This window comes from Littorina saxatilis, linkage group LG1, assembly GCF_037325665.1.
Source record: "Littorina saxatilis isolate snail1 linkage group LG1, US_GU_Lsax_2.0, whole genome shotgun sequence".
Classification (NCBI taxonomy): domain Eukaryota; kingdom Metazoa; phylum Mollusca; class Gastropoda; order Littorinimorpha; family Littorinidae; genus Littorina; species Littorina saxatilis.
In genome coordinates this window covers 102610844-102633221 of record NC_090245.1, presented here as the reverse complement: position 1 = coordinate 102633221, position 22378 = coordinate 102610844, and the positions used below count along the sequence as shown (strand labels likewise).

The window sequence follows — 22378 nt, the reverse complement described above, 5'->3', positions numbered from 1 at the left end:
CCTTGCCGGTCAGCAAGCACTCAGGGTTTTGATTGGGTTTTTTTTTGTTTTGTTTTTTAAATTTGCCAAGCACATCATTGTGGGGCTTTTAATAAAAAAAATCAAGCATCCGTCTATAACGTATCAACATTCATCCTTCAACATTTACACAATGCTGAAATATCTCAACGCTAATTCATATCCTAACATCACATTTATATCAATAGGCCTACCATATCTGTACTTACTGATACACATTTTTGAAATGAGCAAAATATGATTAATAATTTTGTTTGTGGGGGTTTGCACTTCTGGAGAATAACCAAACAATACATCTTTTTCTGTTAATATTTTCTCCCGTATTAACTTGAACAAATATACATCTTCTAACACTTTCCCAAAACAATTTCATTTTGCTACATTTCCAAAAGAAGTGTTCAATATAATCCATTTCATTACAAAGACTACATAAACTATTTTCTTTTAACTTCATTTTATGCAATAAAATATTTGTTGGATAAATATTATGTAAAATTTTCCATATATTGGAGTAACTTTAATCTTTCTTCGCTTCTACATGCACTTGCCAGGACCCAATACTTTTCGTCAATGCAAATGTTATATTTGTGGGACCAAAATTTTACAGAGCAGGGCTTTGATTGTCGGTACGTGTCCAAGGGGAGGGATGGTCTAGATCTCATCCCATGTCAAAGCCTGGCCACATCTGAGACGGGTACGGTGAGCCGAAGGTTTTACTACACGGGAAGGAGTGTGCATTTAACAGTCCCGTCACCCCAACACTGTCCTCGTCTGCTGATCAGAGGGAGCAGTGTACCATGGAGACAGCACATTGATCTACTGGGAGTCTATGAGGGTAAGTCTCAAATGAAGTACTGAACTCCATTTGGTTTTATGATTTTCCCAACGGTGTTGGGTTTTGAGGGAAGGGCCGGAGAGAGAGTGTGCCTGTCTGTCTGTCTGTGTCTGTGTGTGTGTCTGTATGTGTGTGTGTGTGTGTGGTATTTTACAGCGTGAATGAATAGTTGCAAAGTGTCATAAATTGTACTATTTCAGCAACTGAGGCTGTTTGGATTCTGTCTTTTACTTTGGTTTGGTTCCATCGTTTGGGGATATTTGTAAACCGCTCAGTGTCTAATAAGTCGATTTATTTCACTGTGAAATGTATTTATTGCTCTGAAATAAATCCAAGTGGACATAGAAGAAGAAGTAGTGTTCATTTGAGTTGCTTATGCAAATTATGTGTGTTGTCTTGCTTTATCACGGTGGAGACACGTTACGCCCAATATACGTACCCAGACGGTTGTTACGCCCGATTTTGTACCCAGGACATCGACGTGGCGTGTGGGTATGCTCACTTAAATTAGATTATATCGGGCATTTTGTCAAAGTTGACATCAAACTATATACGCATAAACTACTAAATGTCTCTGCCACTTCGTAGTATAATTTTAACTGAGATAGATCTTGTTTTGTAGGCGAGAAATTCAAAAATACCGCGTCCTTCACTCGTGTATTTAGTGCAAGACCTGTTCAACGGAAAACATGAAACGTAGTCTACTTACAGACTAAAATTATGCACGGAAACAAAAAAGAACTCAGACATATCTATCAGAGTTAATTTCATGTTTCTAATTAAAAGGAAAGGGGGGTAAAATGAAGAATATTTGTGTGTCGTGTTACGGTCCCCACAATCAGCTTGTTACGGTCCCCACAATCAGCTTGTTACGGTCCCCACAATCAGCTTGTTACGGTTCCCACAATCAGCTTGTTACGGTCCCCACAATCAGCTTGTTACGGTCCCCACAATCAGCTTGTTACGGTCCCCACAATCAGTTTGTTACGGTCCCCAGAATCAGCTTGTTACGGTCCCCAGAATCAGCTTATTACCCGCAAAAATAGTGTTCGTTGTTCTTACGCGCCCCGGTCATATAGCTTTTAACGCTGACATCTTCAGTCATATATATATCCGTGAAGAAATGACAGGCAGTCACACTCAGTTTGTATTTGCACTTCCATTTACGAACTTTTTGTTTTTTAATAGGAGCCTTACGATCGAGCGTTTCATTATTTTCATTCTGTAGAAAAGACTGTTTCTACACTTCAAATACATGTGCAACTAAGCTGCTGATTCAGCTGACTTTCGTTTTCAATTGTAGCCTTACGAGCGTTTTGTGTGTATTATTTTGTTTTGTTTTGTAGAAATGTCTGTTTCTATTCTTCCAATGTGCAACTAGGCTGCTGATTGAGCAATGATTTTATTGGCAATGTAGAACAATTCATTTGCTTTGACCAAGATCTTCTTTAATTTGTACCCCCCCTTCACACAAACACACACACACACACACACACACACACACACACACACACACACACACACACACACACACACACACACACGCACACACACACACACACACATATTGTAAGTTCGTTGTCACTATGGGCATTGACAGCGTGGTTAATAACATCTTCAAAGACCAAGATCTTCTTTAATGTGTACACCCCCCTTCACACACAGACACACACACACACACACACACACACACACACACACTCACACACACACATACACACACACACACACCTACTTCTTCACTTGAAATTGCTGGAATATTTATTTTGTTTGCATCATCAAACACGATTTAAATTTTGTGTGTGTGGTTTCTTTCACAATAAAAGTTTTAACATGCTTCGCTTTTGAAGAATTGATGGGACCCCTTTAAAATCTGTCCGTACGTATGATCTTTTCCCAGTCTGTAAATTTAGTGTGCGAACCCGTATTGTAAGTTCGTTGTCACTTTGGGCATTAACAGCGTGGTTAATAACATCTGCAAAGAGCTCATGATCAGAGTGATCGTAGTAGCATCTGAAATCTATGTGTTTAACTGCCACGTAACCAAGAAAGAACAAGCCTGCGTTACTTGACTCAATGCAAAAACCTCCAACTACTGTCACGTAAAACTACATGAAATTGGAGGTTAGAGAAAAGTTTCAATGCCTGGGGCACGTAACAGGGGAAGACTGGGGCCCGTAACTGTCAGAAAATGGAAAAGTCTGGGGTGCATAACACTGAGCACATGGGTACCCTTTTATTTTTTTCTCGTACTTCTTCACGACACATCTCGTCATTATGCCCTTTTCCCCTAAAGTTGAAGAGAGTCTAACAAAATTAGTTTTTGTGAATAGCATACCAATGGACTGCGTATCTTTAGTGTTTTTACCATTTTTTTTCTCTCCAGCATAGTCACATTTTCGTTGAAATCAAGTTTTCTTGAGTGATTGTGTTAAACAAAACGCCTAAAACTGATTTAAACATAAACACTGCTTAGTGCAGAAAACATTCACAACCATAACTGAACTAATCTGTTTTTAGTACGCTTCTGATTCTTTTCTATAATGCAATTTTAGCCAGCATACATTCACACCGCTTTCGCCTTCTGGGTCCAAAGTAGGGCGTAACGACCGTCTGGGTACGTATATTGGGCGTAACGTGTCTCCACCGAGTTTATGCTTCTTCACCACTTGAGTCAGTTCTCTGCTTGTCAAGTTCATGGACTTATCTGTAGGCGTGTCTAATTTCATTTCCACAGACTGAGCAGGTGATAGAAGTATGTGATAGCCTGAAGTGGTGTTTTAGGACACGCTCGCTGCCTAGCACTGGGCCAGTGTCTGATTTTTATTTGTTGATTATATATTTATTATTTATTTGAAAGGCGCTTCAGGTTCGTCATTCAGGAGGGAGTTGAAGGCTTCGAGAAAACGTAAAAAGTGGACAAACTCGGATAAAATTGTGTCACTTTACCATGGAAACAGTTTCACAGACGGTATGTGTGTGTGTGTGTGTGTGTGTGTGTGGGTGTGTGTGTGTGTGACGTGGTGTTTATGTGTGTGTATGTGTGTGTGTGTGTGTGTGTCCCTCTCTCTCTTAATGAACACTTTCTCCACACATGCATGCATTTGCTTGAATCTATACATATACATTCTCTGTCTGCCTCTCTGTCCCTTTCTGTCTGTCTGTCTGTCTGTCTGTCTCTCTGTCTCTGTCTCTCTCTCTCTCTCTCTCTCTCTCTCTCTCTCTCTCTCTCTCTCTCTCTCTCTCTCTCTCCGAAAATGTGTGCAATAACATCTATACGTCAGCTTTCCCTTTCTTTTAACCTTCATTCTTCCTTGTCCATCTACTAATATGATTCATCAGCATTTCTCTGTTCAAAGAGAGTAGAACTTACACTAAGGCATCGTGTCTTTCAGATGAAGGGCGATGCTGGTTTACTGGGCCTTCCGCAGCTTCAGACTCCTGTGTCTTTCAGGCCTGCACTCAGGCAGCTTCACAAGCAACGCAGAGGTCAGTGTGTGATCATGAAATAAAAACACGTCGCGTAAGGCGAAATTACTACATTTAGTCAAGCTGTGGAACTCACAGAAGAAAACTGAACGTAGTCCGCCGCTAGTGCAAAAGGCAGTGAAAGTGACGAGCCTGTTTGGCGCGGTAGCGGTTGCGCTGTGCTTCATAGCACGCTTTACTGTACCTCTCTTCGTTGTAACTTTCTGAGCGTGTTTTTAATCCAAACATATCATATCTATATGTTTTGGGAATCAGGAACCGACAAGGAATAAGATGAAATAGTTTTTAAAACGATTTCGGAAATTAAATTTTGATCATAATTTTTATATTTTTAATTTTCAGAGCTTATTTTTAATCCAAATATAACATATTTATATGTTTTTGGAATCAGAAAATGATGAAGAATAAGATGAACGTAAATTTGGATCGTTTTATAATTTATTTTTTAATTTTTTTTTACAATTTTCAGATTTTTAATGACCAAAGTCATTAATTAATTTTTAAGCCACCAAACTGAAATGCAATACCGAAGTCCGGCCTTCGTCGAAGATTGCTTGGCCAAAATTTCAATCAATCAGGGTGTGACAGTACCGCCTCAACTTTTACAAAAAGCCGGATATGACGTCATCAAAGACATTTATCGAAAAAAAGAAAAAAACGTCCGGGGATATCATTCCCAGAAACTCTCATGTCAAATTTCATAAAGATCGGTCCAGTAGTTTAGTCTGAATCGCTCTACACACACACACAGACAGACACACACACTGACACACACACATACACCACGACCCTCGTCTCGATTCCCCCTCTATGTTAAAACATTTAGTCAAAACTTGACTTAATGTAAAAACGAATAGACTACCAGCGTTCTAAAATTCAGAATAAAAAAACAAAAAAGGTATGGTGTTGGAACGTTTAATTATTGACAAAACATAACGTTGCGTTCACAAACACATGTAAAACGTAACGTTTTGTTTTGTCAATAATTAAACCTTTCTTGTTTTTTTGATTATGTGTGCTGATGAGTTTTTGTGCATTTTGCGCACTGACAAACAGTCGGAGACTGAGGCCGGAATCAGTGACTGATGGATACACTGACTTTGACTTACCATGCATGAGTCCAAGTGTCTTGGGGCTAAGTAAATGATAGGTACATGCTCATGAACAACAGCCTGCTGCTGAGTTTTCGGAGTGGAATATTAATAAAGGAAAAAGAAAAAAAAAAGTATATATGATAATGCCGGTAGGGGCTGTGGTCATTTGCAGATGTACACAATTATACAGGTGTCACTCACTGTTGTTAATTAATAACATATTGCATGATCATGCAGCCTGCACTGAGAGTCACAGACCCCCCCCCCCCCCCCCCCCCCCCCCCCCCCCGCGGGTCAGGGGGAAGAATTTACCCGATGCTCCCCAGCATGTCGTAAGAGGCGACGAACGGATTCTGTTTCTCCTTTTACCCTTGTTAAGTGTTTCTTGTATAGAATATAGGCAATGTTTGTCCAGATTTTAGTCAAGCAGTATGTAAGAAATGTTAAGTCCTTTGTACTGGAAACTTACATTCTCCCAGTAAGGTAATACATTGTACTACGTTGCTAGCCCCTGGAGCAATTTTTTTATTAGTGCTTTTGTGAACAAGAAACAATTAACAAGTGGCTCTATCCCATCTCCCCCCCTTTCCCCGTCGCGATATAACCTGCGTGGTTGAAAACGACGTTAAACACCAAATAAAGAAAGAAAGACAGACCCCCCTACCATAATCTTCATAGAAATGACCGAGATTTGACCCCCCCCCCCCAAAAAAAAATTAAAAAAAAGGAAAGAAGAAAAACCAAAACTGAAGAGCATAAAAAGCGATGAATGCATTGACCTGGGTTAGTCGACAAACACTCTATGTGTCGTATTCAACCATTATTTATTTATCGATTTGCTATAGTATATATGATAATGTAATAGCTACCTCAACAGAAACAGCCGCTCTGCGGGAGCTGTGGCATTCTTTTGCCGAGGAGCGCGAACCACGACGACAGCGAGAACTGAAAGGCAAAGCCTGCCCCGATCCCGCCAAGCAAAACATCACAACCATGCTTGAGGAGATTGTTGAGAACGACAAATCTCAAGTGGATCCAGCTGTCCAAGAAACTACGGTCAACACACAAGAAGACAGGGTTGTTACCAGGGCGACACAAGCTGATGGAGAAGCCAGTAAAGAAACAGTCAGGGAACTACAGCCTGCTCTGCCTGCCATTTCAGCATCCTCAACTAACATCAGCGCGGTGTTTCCCCAGCAGCGACCTTACAGATCCGCTGCAGTGCCGTCACTACGTACTAAAACCTCACAGGGGAGGAACACAGCGTCACGATTTCAGCAGCGAAGCAAAGTGACGTCATCACGTCATTTTCGTCTGGATGACGTCAGATCGCCAGTCCCTTACCACACGGCTATCACGCGTCGGCCTGAGCGTGCGTGCAGCCCTAGGTTCCTGGCGCTGACCCAGCTGTGCAGATCTCCCCTCCCCCACCTGATGGATGAAGTGATGTCAAGGTCTCTCACGGCAAAGCCTGCCCTGGGTCGTGATGGTCCCATGAGGAGAGATATCAGAGAATGGCAGAATGAAATTGTCAAGTGAGTGCCAGCGTATGTGATACTATGCGTATACATGTCGTCATTAGTCAACAGCGATATGTGTGTGTGTGTGTGCGCGCGTTTGTGTTTGTGTGTGTGTGTGTGTGCGTGTGTGTGTGTGTATGATTGTGTGTGTGTGTGATTGTGTGTGTGCGCGCGTGTGTTTGTGTGTGTGCGTGTGCGCGCGTGTTTGTGTGACGGTGTGTGTGAGAGTGTGTTTGGGCCGTGCGGTGTGTGCGTGTGCGTGTATGGGTGTGTGTGTATGTATGTGTGTGTTTGTGAGTTTGTGTGTGTGTCTGTGTGTGTGTGTGTGTGTGTTTGTGTGTGTGTGTGTGTGTGTGTGTGTGTGTGTGTGTTTGTGTGTGTGTGTGTGTGTGTGTGTGTGTGTTTGTGTGACGCTTTCTACCTAAAAGTGTATTATGTAGTTTACTTACAGACTTTGTCTGCTGCTGGATCTGTGTCAAAGCAGTCGCTAGTGATCTTGAGAGATTTACGTCTTCTAACTGCTGTTTTGTTCTTTTCAACGATCTTTTTTTTCACATCTTAAGTTAACACCTCCGGGTGATATAAACTAAAGTTTTAATCATGGAAAAGTGAAAATGCGCAAAAAGGGAAAGAAAGTTCAAAAGAAAGATTGACAGCGGAAAGAAAGAAACAGACATCGATGTAAACTGATCGTTTAGCTCTTAATACGGATATACTTTCCAAAGTTAAAAAAAAAAAAAAATTGAGGACAAAAGCTTGCTTGTTATTCTCTCATTTACTCTATTACATAATGTCGTATGCATTTTAGAGCGCTTACTTCCCTTTGTTCACCAGATTCCCAAAGCTTTGCTTTGTTTCTTGTAGAGTGGTTCCAGCAAGACCGGAGTTCGTGCAACGCCTAGGACCAAATGGGGTCATGCCTTCCAAGGTCGTGTCCTTCAGATATCCCTACAAAGTCATCAACATCGATCCTGCCTGCCTCTTCTACCGCAGCTATTCCAAGCTCACGGACAAAGATTACGTCATCAATCCTGAATGGTCTTCAGAGAAACATCCACTTCGCGCTGGAATTGCGTATCGTGCTAAAACTGACTTGTGTCTGCGCCATGATGTAAAAAGAATGTAAAGCATGTTCCAAGTCGATCGTCGCAATGTTGTAAAATGCTACAATGCTTATTTTGTGTGCCCTTTCAGTATTAATTAAAAAAAATTGCATATATATAGCTTTTCGTCGTTGATCAGGTGTGAACATGTTTGGTGACTAACTTTGCCTTTGGAATAATCTTAAACATTTGAGGATGAAAGTCGCTTGTTCATTTCAATGCTTGTTATTCTCTCGGGTGCCAAGAGAATGGTTCTGAATAACTCTCACTTACTCTATTACACATATTGTATGCATTTTAGACCGCTTACGTCCCTTTGTTTTTCAGATAACTTTGGAATAGCTGGGTCAGTTACGGTCAGTTGACGGGCTTAATTGCGATTTAAATTTAGTTTTTGTGAGTGCATAATTAAAACAAGACAGTACATGCAGAGACCGTAGAGTACACACTGTCTCTGGAACTTGACTGTCTTTGAATATATTATATAATTATATATACCGTATATACGGTGTTGGTCGCGAACAAATGTTTACTTGCCTCTTTTTTAGGGGATGGGTTGGAGGGAATGGGATAAAACTGAGAGAAAAAAACCGTTTTCATTTGACGGAGAGGATAAAGCATAAACATGCACACGAACCTGTTGTGCGCTCTCTGTGTCTCTCTCTCTGTCTCTCTCTCTGTCTCTCTGTCTCTGTCTCTCTCTCTCTCTCTCTCTAATATGTCCTAAATATTTGCAATCACATCATTTCAAACATGCCACAAAAAGATATGGGTCCCAAAAAATCATCCCTCCTATACCTCGCATAGACCTCTAGATACAAATCGAGCTTAGCCTTCTCGGGGGCGTTTCTCTGGAACTCCTTCCCCCAACAGATAAGAGATGCAACTTCAGTGAAAATGTTTAAGAGACAGTCACGTTCACAGATCATTCGTGAATGAAATGTCTTGTTCGATTGTTATTTTGTTAAACATTTTGTACTAGTGTAATGCGAACCGCTAATCCACTTGGGGACAAATCATGTATCCGCAACGAATATGCATACCAGCGCTCATTGGTTAAAAACAGGATATTCGATGATTATTTTCCCGTGGGTAGCTTCCCTTTGCTGCACAATATTTACATATGTTTTAGACCAATGAGCGCTGGTATGCATATTCGGTGCGGATACATGATTTGTCACCAAGTGGATTAGCGGCTCGCGAACGAAGATTCGTCCAAATGATGGATAATAACAACCTGCAGCGGACGGAAGCTGAAAACTAAAGGCACATAATAGTTCAAACAATCATTCAACTGTATTTATTTGACCTTACACAGACTGTAGGAAGAGGCAAACTGTCTTGAACAATATTTTTCCCCAGGAAGCGACTCCAAGAACACAGAAGACTCGAAGGGTGAGTGACATACCTTGTAGTCTTTCTGTGATAGTAGTAGTCCAGTGGACGATACCTTCCGCCTGTGGTTCTATCTACCCCAAACTCACTTGCTGTTTGCGACACATTTCCGTTGGCGTTATTATCCAAATAGTCAAGAGCTGACAGCTTAAATGCAACGGTGTACGATTTGCCACCGCGGCATCTTGTAATCATTGACTTGCAGGCGTTTGATAGGGTTTGCAAGAAAGGGAAATCATTCACAAAACTAGCAGATCAAGTGCGGAATTTTTATTTCCCCTGATATCAATGGTGGGGGGGGGGGGGGGGGGGGGGGTGGGGGGGGGGGGGGGTGGTGGGCGCTTACAAGGTACTATACCCTATGCACGGTTTTGGACTAAAAGTGGGGGGTGGGCGCTTACTCGATACTGGGCGCATACAAGGTACTTTACGGTACTACTAAAGAAGAATATCTTTGATCGAATGTCTGAAGTCGCGCGCCTGTGGCCACTGGCACTAACTTTGTGACCCCTACTGCACTGACGGTTCAGTTAAAATACCAACGCCATGTAGCACAAACTAAACTGGAATGATGTCAAATACGTACACATTTGACAGATTGTCTCAATGTTTAACGGAACTGAAACAAAAGATTGGTTTTAATGAAGACTCTGCTGTGTATTCGAATCCTAGAATATCGGTAACCCACCTGCTCTGTGCTAGCGTGGTGCTAGCACATGACTATGTGTCGTCTGCTACAAGTCACATGACTCAGTCACATGACAGCTTAATTTCCTCCCCTTCTTTCCTCACAGTACCGCAACACCCCTCAACTTTCTCTCTCGCTTGTATCACTATGATGGCTTCCAGTCTTCATTTAGCTGACCTAATAATCGAGTAAGTATTAGTTTTATCAGTTGGCTTCCACGCGGCTAAGTACAGACACACCAGCTTGTATAGTCACATGGGCGATGTTTATCACAAAGGCGGGCAGTTCGTCTGCTCCTCGTGACTACAGAGGCCTTACTTTGTCCTGTCTCAGCGTCTGTTCGCAGCCCATGTGATAACAAAAGTAGAAAAACATTTCAGTCGGCAGTTACTGTACTTAGACACCCACACGACGTAACTGAGTTTGATCACAGGGTGTCATTACAGAACCCTCATGCACGTGGAATAATGGGAGTTTCAAAGGGGTTAGGTCTCCTCAGCTGTTACTGTTACTGTTAAACCTGGAGTCAGTCTGGAAGTGGAAATCAAGCTGTACTGGTAGGTATCATCTTCACTGGCCTTTTTTTCCACTTGTACCAATATTTGGTACAACACAATCGTGATTGACTTAGAGACCGAAAGGTGTGTTGATACGACGTGTTCCAATTATGGTGGTAAAAAGTTTATTATCATAGCAATGTCTTTACCATATTTTTGTACATTAGGGGGACAATTTATGACATGATAGTATTGTGTGTTTTTATTTTAAAGAAGGTGAACATGCACTGGTCTTGGTAACATAAAGGATTGAAATTCTCTGTTTTCAGTAGCTGGTGTATTCTACATCCGACATCTGTAAGAAACAGCATTGGATAGCATAATTAGCAGACACTGCAGCAACCTTTTGCCTCCTGCACAAGCATTACCAGTTGTCATCGACAGTCACAATGGAGCCTTCGAAAAAAATACCTCTGCGCATTCGTTTGGCGTACAGCATTGGTCATTTCCAGAATGACCTGATGGCGTCCATGTGGTTCAGCTACCTACTAGTCTACCTTCACCAGGTAAGATGTTTTCTTCGTTGGCGTTACAATATTAGTTTGCATAATTTGTGTTAAGGAATCGAAGGACAATTGATCCTGAAATTCTGCTGAGAAGATATACGACGTACAGTTTCTGATGAAAGTTCTCTGCAGAGGATCAGCAGTAAATCCTTGCAGTTCCACACATCTTTTTATACCTACACCATTCCTTATTTACCACCAGGTTGATCCTCTTATTGGCCACTGCATCATGATTCCAAATCATCATTTCATTTCATTTCATTTTCATTACTTTATTGTCCCATCGCTAGGAAATTCGGGTCGCTTCCTCCCAGTGGAAAGCTAGCAGCAACGGAGTCGCGCTACCCAGGTGTCTGCGTGTTTAGGTGTATTCAGCCACCTGCACTTATGGCAGAATGACCAAGGTCTTTTACGTGCCATTGTGATGACTGGGTCTGCACATAAAGTTGACCCGTGTCCGTCCCGGCCCGAATTCGATCCTACGACCTTCCGATCACAAGTCCAGTGCTCTACCAACTGAGCTACCGGGCCCCCCGGGTGTAATTTAGATTTAAATCTGTTGCATTTAAATCAAAATCGTTTCTATGTAGCTTTTCTTCATTGTTATCACATCAAATAAGGAAATCTTTGCAAGTGGCACTTGACTTACTATTTGAAGCTACTATACTTTCCTTTACAAAAAAGCAATATATGGCTTTCGGTGCAGATGAAAAAATTAGTACATAAATACACTGGTGTGTGTGCACTTATATAAATGAACACATGCCACACGGATCAAAATATCTGAAATGTGTGCTGCTGTGGTCATGTATATTTTCTTTTTATTTACAGATGCTGTTATGTAATGGAGGTCTTTTGTTGTTTGAGCGTCTGTTATTTTATGTAGAGATAGACTTGATTTAATAGATTACAACAGCAACCACACCATTTCTCAGTGATCCATTTTCCCCAACCAGCAAATACGAATGCCTTTTACCCCAATTTAAGAATCCCTCCGGGAACGTCAGAAGACCTGAAAGCGACGTTCCAGTTCACGACAGCAGCGGAACTACGACCCTAGACACAACCGTCGAACGCAGAAGAAGAAGAACTACTATTTTAAGACTCCCTCCTTTTTAAGACCTTGTTTTCTCATACTTTCTGTTCATAACCTCTGTGAAATTACCCCCGTTTTAAAACTCCCTCCTTTTTAAGACCTTGTTTTCTCATACTTTCTGTTCTTAACCTCTGTAAAATTACCCCCATTTTAAAACTCCCTCCTTTTTAAGACCTGATTTTCTCAGATTTTTTGAGGTCTTAATTAAAAGGGGGGTTCCACTGTATTACTTGCATAACTTTGTAAGCCATTTTAATTGTCTTCTGCCCCCCATGGGTTAGGGGGAAGAATTTACCCGATGCTCCCCAGCATGTCGTAAGAGGCGACTAACGGATTTTGTTTCTACTTTTACCCTTGTTAAGTGTTTCTTGTATAGAATATATATCAGTCAATTTTTGTAAAGAATTTAGTCAAGCAGTATACGTAAGAAATGTTAAGTACTTTGTACTGGAAACTTGCATTCTCCCAGTAAGGTCATATTGTACTACGTTGCAAGCCCCTGGAGCAAATTTTTGATTTTAGTGCTTTTGTGAACAAGAAACAATTGACAAGTGGCTCTATCCCATCTCCCCCCTTCCCCCGTCGCGATATAACCTTCCTGGTTGAAAACGACGTTAAACACCAAATAAAGAAAGAAAGAATTGTCTTCTATCTACAGTTCTGTCCAATATGTGCAGGTACGCAACTTCAACAATATTTACGCAGGAACCTTGTTATTGGTAGGTCAGATAGCTGATGCCATCGCCACACCTCTGATTGGCTACGAGTCAGATGCCAATTCAGGGTGCTGTGGGTACACCAAACGAAAGTCTTGGCATCTTTTTGGTAAGTGTTTGCAAATGTCTCTAGAATAGAAATATCACGGCACATTCAAATCTAAAGCAGTTGATAGAAGCTTGTTTTCATCAAATTTCATCATTTAAATTTTTGTGAGTTGTCAATATTTAAGAATTATGGGTTGTAGAGTGCCAAGACGTACAGGGGACTTCCACTAAATCGCGGTCCACTAAATCGCGAATTCGGCTATATCGCGAAGATCTCTTGCACCCCGAAAAAAACAGGACCAACCTTTAAAAATGTCTTGAAAAGGAAGAAAACATAATTTTACCTTTTAATAGCTATCTTAAGTTAACATTTTGTCACACAGGCCTAGTCGTCATTAAGGTCATGATCATGAATTATATTATTAGTATGGCTGTTTAATTCAGTGAAGAAATAAAATAGATTAGGGAATTAGGCTAAAATCAAAAGAAATATTGATACAATTATTCCAAATTTACTAAAAAGAAAATATGGATTCATTTGACTTTATTTTAATTAATTTAGTTTTGTTCCAGGTACTATTTGCACGACATGTTCTTTTCCCTTCATCTTCGCCCCTGTGATCGGTGCCACCACACAAACAGAGGATTATGCCTTGTTCGTGTATTACGCCGCCTTTGTCATCATCTTTCAAATTGGATGGGCCAGCGTACAGATTTCCCACCTGTCTCTCATTCCTGACCTTACTCAGTGTCAGTCGGAAGTGGCTGGACTAAACGGATGGAGGTATGCCTAATCATTTTTTTACCCATACGATTTCGCCGTATATTGTACGCATGATTGTCTAGAATACGATCAGTACGGTCAGTGGAAAAAAATATGATTGAAAAAATTCCTACACTACTTTTTTTCACAAGCGCATATCCCAAAGCCGATTTAATGTTTTGACACATGATCACCGTCATTGTCAATAAACATTGAAAGAAGCATTTGTTTTAAACGTATTGGTTAACTTAATTAACGGTGCGACGGACGCGTGTGAAACATGTTGGAATCATGGATGTTCAAGTGCTGTGTGGACTACGCTAATTTTGTTTAAAATACGCCAAGTTTGCTTGAGAATACTCCAAAGTGCAAATCAGTGGTTCCCAGATCTGCGTGCATTTGAATGATGTTATCATTGCCGGCACAGGACTGTTTGATTTTCGTGTTCTTAGTGTGAGAAAACTTAAATGTCAATAGCCTGTCAGTTGTTCTGAATATTTTCTGTAAATAATGTTGTCAGTAGAGGAAGAGGAATGTGAAGTGGTCTCTTGGTTACAATTAGGTTTTTGACAGAGGAGTGTGATTGGACACCGCAGTAGTTCTTGTAGCATGGTCTTCACAGAAGAGTTGGCATGGTTTTTGTTCATGGAAAAATGGCATGGCATATCTGGCATACATTAGATGTCATGTTTCATGCCCTTTGGAAGAGACTGCTCAGCATTGAAACATATATAACGAATAGGAAACCGGCCGTATGACATGCAGTCCTGGTCACCATTGTAAATTTAGGTTGATTATCAAAGTTCATTTTGATTATGAGCGAGTTAGTTAGTTACAATCCAGCAAATAGAGCAAATTTGAAGCCAGGGTATTGCTTTGGAAAGTGTTCGCTCCTTCATAAACAAAGGTTTATCTCTGCTTGTGAGGGACTCTCAGACTCTGATAAGCCTGTTTCACCGGTGATCTGGATTATAGTACACAGTTATCTCTGCTTGTGAGGGACTCTCAGACTCTGATAAGCCTGTTTCACCGGTGATCTGGATTATAGTACACAGTTATCTCTGCTTGTAAGGGACTCTGATAAGCCTGTTTCACCGGTGATCTGGACTATAGTACACAGTTATCTCTGCTTGTAAGGCACTCTCAGACTCTGATAAGCCTGTTTCACCGGTGATCTGGATTATAGTACACAGTTATCTCTGCTTGTAAGGGACTCTGATAAGCCTGTTTCACCGGTGATCTGGACTAAAGTACACAGTTATCTCTGCTTGTAAGGGACTCTCAGACTCTGATAAGCCTGTTTCACCGGTGATCTGGACTAAAGTACACAGTTATCTCTGCTTGTAAGGCACTCTCAGACTCTGATAAGCCTGTTTCACCGGTGATCTGGATTATAGTACACAGTTATCTCTGCTTGTAAGGGACTCTGATAAGCCTGTTTCACCGGTGATCTGGACTATAGTACACAGTTATCTCTGCTTGTGAGGGACTCTCAGACTCTGATAAGCCTGTTTCACCGGTGATCTGGACTATAGTACACAGTTATCTCTGCTTGTGAGGGACTCTCAGACTCTGATAAGCCTGTTTCACCGGTGATCTGGACTATAGTACACAGTTATCTTGGTTTGCTTTTTAAAAAACATTTTTTATTCAGAATTGTTCTTATCGCTGGTAGTGATAAGGCCAAAAAAAAAAATAGGTCTGTTTACGGTAACATAGGCCAAAAAAATAGGGTCGGTAGGTCGGGATTTTTATTTTTTTTTTTTTTTTTTTTTTTTCCAAAAAACCATATTTTTACGTTATTTTGCACAAAAAAACCAAAATATATATATATTTTTTTTTTCCCCAAATGCCAAAAAAAAGTCTAGGGTCGCGCGAAAAAAATAGGGTCGGTCGGGTTACCGTAAACAGACCTATTTTATTTTTTGGCCTAAAGTTATGTGAGATGAGAAGAAGCTTCATGAGTGAGTTTAGGAACTTTATTTATTTATTTATTTTCCACGGATACTCCTTTTTATCTTACAACTTGTCCTTGAATCTAATACAAAATTCTAATAAATAATAAACAAATAGAACAAACTGACAAATAAGTGAAGGAAAGGAGAGGGAGGTGGTTATGTATTATCTATTGCATTATATTGGCTGTAACTGTTTTTAGGCCAAAACATTCTGTTCGAGTTAGTTTGATTAACAAATTAAAAGTAGGACTTGGTCAGCTGGTTTTTTAACTTTTAATTTAATTTTCATTTGTTTTCATATTCCACGGGTATGGAAAACTGAATGTCACATTGCCTGTGAACCCTACATTTAATTTTTCAGGCTCACAACAGAAAAAGATACTGTTGATGGGGTTACCTTTTAAATTCAACTTTTTTCCCCCCCTGCATTGGAATGAGGGAAATCAATGGGACCTCATCTGTGATTTAGCTTACTTGGTAAAAGATCTCATCTGTGATTTAGCTTATTTGGTAAAAGAACGAATGGAGAACATTATATCAGGTGTACATTTCATTTTTCATTTTCATTTTCATTACTTTATTGTCCCATCGCTGGGAAATTCGGGTTGCTTTTCCCCAGTGGAAAGCTAGCAGCAACGGAGTCGCGCTACCCAGGTGTCTGCGTGTTTAGGTGTATTCAGTCACCTGCACTTATGGCAGAATGACCAAGGTCTTTTACGTGCCTGTTAGGAAACGCTACCGTTGCTTAAGGCCCGTCCATACACTCCCGTCCGACCCTGTCCACACTTGACTTATGCTCAAAACGGCCCACGTGGGAGCGCCGTAGCGTGCTGTGATCGCGAAGCGTTATTTGCAGAAGAATAGCGCGTGTTCTAATTTCTATGACACAGACATAGAACGACGGAAATTTGACCAATCAGAGCAAACCAGAGCGATGACGTCAGCTGCTCGCGGCGCGGCAGTCGAACGCAACTGAACCTTCTTGTCAGGTGACCCGCTCCACTGATATCGCGTTGTGAAAAAAATCGTCGATGTGTGGCCACTCGGCAAATCCCGCGCGACGCACAAAACGGCCTGCGGCGCTTAGAGCGTAAAACGGCGGCCAAATGTGGTCCCCGCTTGAGCTTTGGTTCAGTTTTGTGTGTTGCATGTAGTTGACTTATTTGTACTTTGTGGGAAAGTACCGATATTATATTTTGTAAACACAATATTTATGCTTGGACGAGAATGCAGGTGAACTTTCTAGTCCTGTCAAAACAAGTTGTTTACCATGCTGTTTTAGTCGTGAGTTCGTGGCGTTCGTTCGGATTAAGTGCGTCGGCGCTTTTGATGTACGTCATAGAGAATGTTGCTAGTTTAGTCCATGCACGGCTCGTATAATGTAGTTGTATCATGTTCGGTCTGGAATATTCTCGAGATTGAGTATTTACTATATATGCCAGCGCGATTTGAATGTTAAACAAGAAGGGCAAAGCCCATACGACTCACATGCTTGACCTTGACCTTTACATGACCTTGACCTTCAGAGTCAAGGTCAAATAACTAAACTTAGCAATGACATCATACACTAAGAACTGCTTTACACATTTTTCCTACCAAAATACATGTGACCTTGACCCAAGGTCAAGGTCATCCAAGGTCATGCAACACAAAGCTGTTAATTCAAGACATAGGAAGTACAATATAAGATGTTTGATGGGTTGTTGACAGACCAGCTTTTTTGTCGTCCGAGGGGGAGCATATCGTCTTTTGTTTCATATTTATTGACCAAGGCCGAAGGCCGCGGTCAATAAATATGAAACAAAAGTCGATATGCCCTCCGAGGACCGACAAAAAAAGCTTGTCTGACAACAACCCATCAAACATCGTTTTTGTCATCATTTTGGTAGCGCGAAAATAATTGCATCATCAACAGAGGGAGCCATGAGTTGAAACGCGAGTTTGGTTTTGAAAATACCGTTTTTGGGGCCCCACCACGCTGTTGCAATCACGCGCGAGAGTGAAGGCACTACAAGTACAAGTGAAAGCTTGTGGTCTGGGTGGCCGAGTGGTAACGCACTTGCGCTCGGAATCGAGAGGTTGCGTGTTCGACCCTGGGTCGGGCCGCTATTTTCTCCCCCCTTTCCTAACCTAGATGGTGGGTTCAAGTGCTAGTCTTTCGGATGAGACGAAAAACCGAGGTCCCTTCGTGTACACTATATTGGGGTGTGCACGTTAAAGATCCCACGATTGACAAAAGGGTCTTTCCTGGCAAAATTGTATAGGCATAGATAAAAATGTCCATCAAATACCCGTGTGACTTGGAATAAAGGCCGCGAAAGGTGAACATTCGCCTAACAGGCTTGAGGTTTGCTGGTCGATGTGAATGCGTGATATATTGTGTAAAAAATTCCATCTCACACGGCATAAAGCGCTTTGAACTTCGGATAAGGCGCTATATAAATAAAGAGAATAATAAAAAAAAGCGAGTCAAGGAGATCTGTGTATTAATTTGATGACATGTTGAGACAAGTATGTCAGGTTTGAGGAAGAAAAGTTCTGTAGGTTCCGACTAACTGAATGGTGTGTGAATCCAGCAGTACGCGTCTTCGACTTTGGGCCGACAGCGGCGTTTCATTGCAAAGAATGACCTACATTTTGCATTATTTTGCTTGCGATGGGATTGCCCCGCTGTTTCGAAGAGTTGCTTGTTTGCGGCACTGTCTCGGTTCGTGACATCTCTTAACAGATATGTGGATTAAACGTGCGACGAATCGAGAGCAAGGAATAGCAGAAAGCAAAGATGAGTGAGTCGCTTTTCTCTTGTTTTCCCTCTTCCCTGTGAGCCGATGAACCCCCGAGCGTTTCTATTGGGTTTGGTTTTGAATATCCATGTAACCTGCTTTCTGTAACTATGGTAACTGGGCATTTATTCCGCGGGGAACATGACATTTATTTCCCAGATGCTTGTAAATGAAAACTCGTGAAAATGATGACAATGGTGCTTATTGGCTCTTTCTACCATGAGATATGGTCACTTTTAGTGGTTCACTACCTTATTTTGGTCACATTTCATAAGGGTCAAAGTGACCTTGACCTTGATCATATGTGACCAAATGTGTCTCATGATGAAAGCATAACATGTGCCCCACCTAATTTTTAAGTTTGAAACAGTTATCTTCCATAGTTAAGGGTCAAGGTCACTTCAAAATATGTATACAATCCAACTTTGAAGAGCTCCTGTGACCTTGACCTTGAAGCAAGGTAAACCAAACTGGTATCAAAAGATGGGGCTTACTTTGCCCTATATATCATATATAGGTGAGGTATTCAATCTCAAAAACTTCAGAGAAAATGTGAAAAATGTGAAAAATAGCTGTTTTTTAGACAACATTTATGGCCCCTGCGACCTTGACCTTGAAGCAAGGTCAAGATGCTATGTATGTTTTTTGGGGCCTTGTCATCATACACCATCTTGCCAAATTTGGTACTGATAGACTGAATAGTGTCCAAGAAATATCCAACGTTAAAGTTTTCCGGCCGGCCGGACGGACGGACGACTCGGGTGAGTACATAGACTCACTTTTGCTTCGCATGTGAGTCAAAAAGCTTCTACTTTGAGTTCTGCTACGATGTGTAGTTGTATGTATGGAATGCTAAATAAATCCTCGAACTCAATTTGACGAGTTGTTTTCTGTTGCTGCGAAGACGGGCGATGAGAATAAAAGAACACAACTATACGACATTTGAGAACTTGTGGCAATCTTAAGTGTCGTGTAACAGTGCCATTGTGATGACACGGGGGTGGGACATGGCTTCCGTCTCTGGGTCTGCACATAAAGTTGACCCGTGTCCGTCCCGGCCCGAATTCGAACCTGCGACCTTTCGATCACAAGTCCAGTGCTCTACCAACTGAGCTACCGGGCTCACCGTTTGGGGTGTGCACATTAAAGATCCCACGATTGACAAAAGGGTCTTTCGAGGCAAAATTGTATAGGCATAGATAAAAAATGTCCACCAAAATACCCGTGTGACTTGGAATAATAGGCCGTGAAAAGTAGGATATGCGCCGAAATGGCTGCGATCTGCTGGTCGATGTGAATGCGTGATGTATTGTGTAAAAAATTCCATCTCACACGGCATAAATAGATCCCTGCGCCTTGAGTCCGAGTCTGGAGATACGCGCGCGATATAAGACTTCATATAACATAACATAACCACCTGTTGTAGGCGCTTAATTGATTCATCAGTCAAGGTATTTGAGGTTATTGGACATTGTGTTAAGAGCTGATATTGATAAGGACCTGGGAGATAGTGATGGCCTTATTGTTTATTTTTCCACACCTTTGAGACATGTGATGGCTTCTGAGTGAATTTTATCAATCAATTGAGGGTAATTGTTCCCACGTACTGCTTAACGACCTATTAGGTCTATATATGTACTGTTAGCGGTAGAAAGCAACAAAGTTTCTATATTAATGACATTTTGCTTTTAGGGTTGAGTTAGGTTTTGTTTTTGCCCCCAACACGTGACAACTACAAAAGCAGCAAACGAACAGATAAGTGGAGAGGAGAGCTAGTTTGGTGGCATAAACTAAATCCAAAAACAAAGAGACTGCCCAAAAAAGTTCCAAAGTCAGAATAAAAAAACAAGAAAGGACGGTTGTTGGAACATTTGTTATTGACAAAACAATACATTCAGTCTTTTAACTAAGGGAGACAAACAAATATTCACACAAAAATATGTGTGAATATTTGTCTGTCTGATCACTTAAAAGACCGTTGGGTCGAAATATCTGTGAATGTATAATTGTTTTGTCAATATGAATAACAAACGTTCCAACAACCTACCGTTCTTGTTTTTTGATTCACATAAACTAAAGACAATATGGCCTCACAGGACTGTAAAGCCTCAGTCTTAATTAATATACGCAGTAACCTGCAGCACAGCTGTATTGCAGCGCAAATTATGTTTTTACAACCAGCGTTTAGTCGCATCACTGAAGGGAATGGTGACCACTTCCAGCCCATGAATGTACAAGAAGAACTTACAGATGCATGCATATATGTGACCCTCCACCACGGAATGAGTCGCATGTCACCTTTGCATGATTTTCATATTTTTACATTTTCCTAAAGAGTTTATTATGCTCTATCCAGTGGTGAAAACCGTTTTAGAAAAGTGCGAAAACTGTTTGAGTTCTAAGCCTGTGACTAAGGTGACCCTCACACTGTTACCAGTCACTCCCCGGACTTATATTAAGCCTAGTGCAGAACCGCGCGAGGTGACATGCGACTCATTTCGTGGTGGAGGGTCACATATTGTGCATGTAAGAAGAAGAGAGGGGGGTAGCAATAGCATTTTGCATCCACTGAAAATGATCTTTTAAACATTTAAATGATAGTACACTTCCCTTTTAAATAAAGAAATGGGCGGGGATGTAGCTCAGTCGGTAGCGCGCTGGATTTGTATCCAGTTGGCCGCTGTTAGCGTGAGTTCGTCCCCACGTTCGGCGAGAGATTTTTTTCTCAGAGTCAACTTTGTGTGCAGGCTCTCTTCGGTGTCCGAACACCCCCGTGTGTACACGCAAGCACAAGACCAAGTGCGCACGAAAAAGATCCTGTAATCCATGTCAGAGTTCGGTGGGTTATAGAAACACGAAAATACCCAGCATGTTTCCTCCGAAAACAGCGTATGGCTGCCTAAATGGCGGGGTAAAAAACGGTCATACACGTAAAATTCCACTCGTGCAAATAAAAACGAGTGTACGTGGGAGTTTCAGCCCACGAACGCAGAAGAAGAAGAAGAAATAAAGAAATAGTTTTCTTGGAGGCTGTTTAATGTCTTCGGTTGAATTAAGCTGTCCCAGCTTAATTTACTGTTAAATCAGGTACAGTCTTCTAATACCTTTGGTAATATCATTGATTAAGGGGCCTAGGGTTTGTACATGTATTAAGGCAAATAGGCCATTAATTGTCATTGTTACTGGCTTACAATAAATTGGGTTATCAGCATTTGGTTAAAGGTTAAACAGTTGGCATAGGCATAATGATTAGTAACTCTGCCCTTCGTGGCTAGCTGTTATCATATTTCTTCTGTCAGGATTAAGAACTTCAACTTCACGTGTTTTATCTTGTGTTGATTAGACACAGCTTCTTGAGATACTGCTCTGCTCACGTGCTTGGGAAGGCGATGAGCGGCACTAGAATGACCAAAATGAAACATGGAAAATACATGGAGTATTACCTACATTTCTGGGTAGTTATTGAAGTGACTTATATAAAGAAATGAAAAAATTGCGAAAACTAAAGGACATAGATTGCCGTCGCTATGGAAACTGGCATACACAGCGTCATATTGGATTTCTGGGAAACGGTTTTAGAGCAACATCATACATCAGAAATGCTTAATATTTGGCACAAAGATACACAAGACTTTTATCTACAATCATATGGAACGATATTTTGACAAAAGAGTACAGTTGAATTTAAATTAATTTTTGAAATAAAGATTAATGAATATGCAGTTAGAAATTCATTAATCCTTATTACAAAAATCATTTTAAATTCAACTGTAGTCTTTAGTCAAAATATCGTTCTATATGATTGCAGA

At 41.1% G+C, this 22378-nt stretch overlaps 2 protein-coding genes across 4 annotated transcripts in view; both read left to right on the top strand.

Annotated features, from left to right (window-relative positions):
• The first annotated feature begins 338 nt into the window (after positions 1–338).
• Positions 339–8766, top strand: LOC138948333 (uncharacterized). The gene is made up of 5 exons (XM_070319847.1): positions 339–853; positions 3714–3824; positions 4249–4342; positions 6314–6971; positions 7821–8766. The coding sequence occupies exons 2-5, from the start codon at positions 3804–3806 to the stop codon at positions 8080–8082; spliced, it is 1035 nt and encodes a 344-aa protein (XP_070175948.1). The 5' UTR covers positions 339–853; positions 3714–3803; the 3' UTR covers positions 8083–8766.
• Positions 8767–10265: 1499 nt separating this feature from the next.
• Positions 10266–22378, top strand: part of LOC138948288 (major facilitator superfamily domain-containing protein 12-like) — a 37748-nt gene continuing 25635 nt past the window's right edge. For 2 of the 3 annotated variants that reach the window (XM_070319819.1, XM_070319804.1), the window contains exons 1-4: positions 10266–10330; positions 10969–11205; positions 12979–13126; positions 13639–13849. In XM_070319819.1, the coding sequence (XP_070175920.1) occupies positions 11089–11205; positions 12979–13126; positions 13639–13849 (476 nt within the window). In that variant the 5' untranslated portion in view covers positions 10266–10330; positions 10969–11088. Of the gene's footprint in view, positions 10331–10563; positions 10700–10968; positions 11206–12978; positions 13127–13638; positions 13850–22378 lie in introns of those variants that run through there. The other variant, XM_070319811.1, reaches the window with a different exon arrangement.

What these genes read in the sequence shown, in the direction of transcription:
- LOC138948333 (XM_070319847.1), top strand. Translation starts at nt 3,804, where the DNA reads ATGGAAACAGTTTCACAGACG. An exon ending in TGGAAACAGTTTCACAGACG is followed by an intron (nt 3,825 to 4,248) that starts GTATGTGTGTGT and finishes CGTGTCTTTCAG; the next exon opens with ATGAAGGGCGATGCTGGTTT. An exon ending in GCTTCACAAGCAACGCAGAG is followed by an intron (nt 4,343 to 6,313) that starts GTCAGTGTGTGA and finishes CTACCTCAACAG; the next exon opens with AAACAGCCGCTCTGCGGGAG.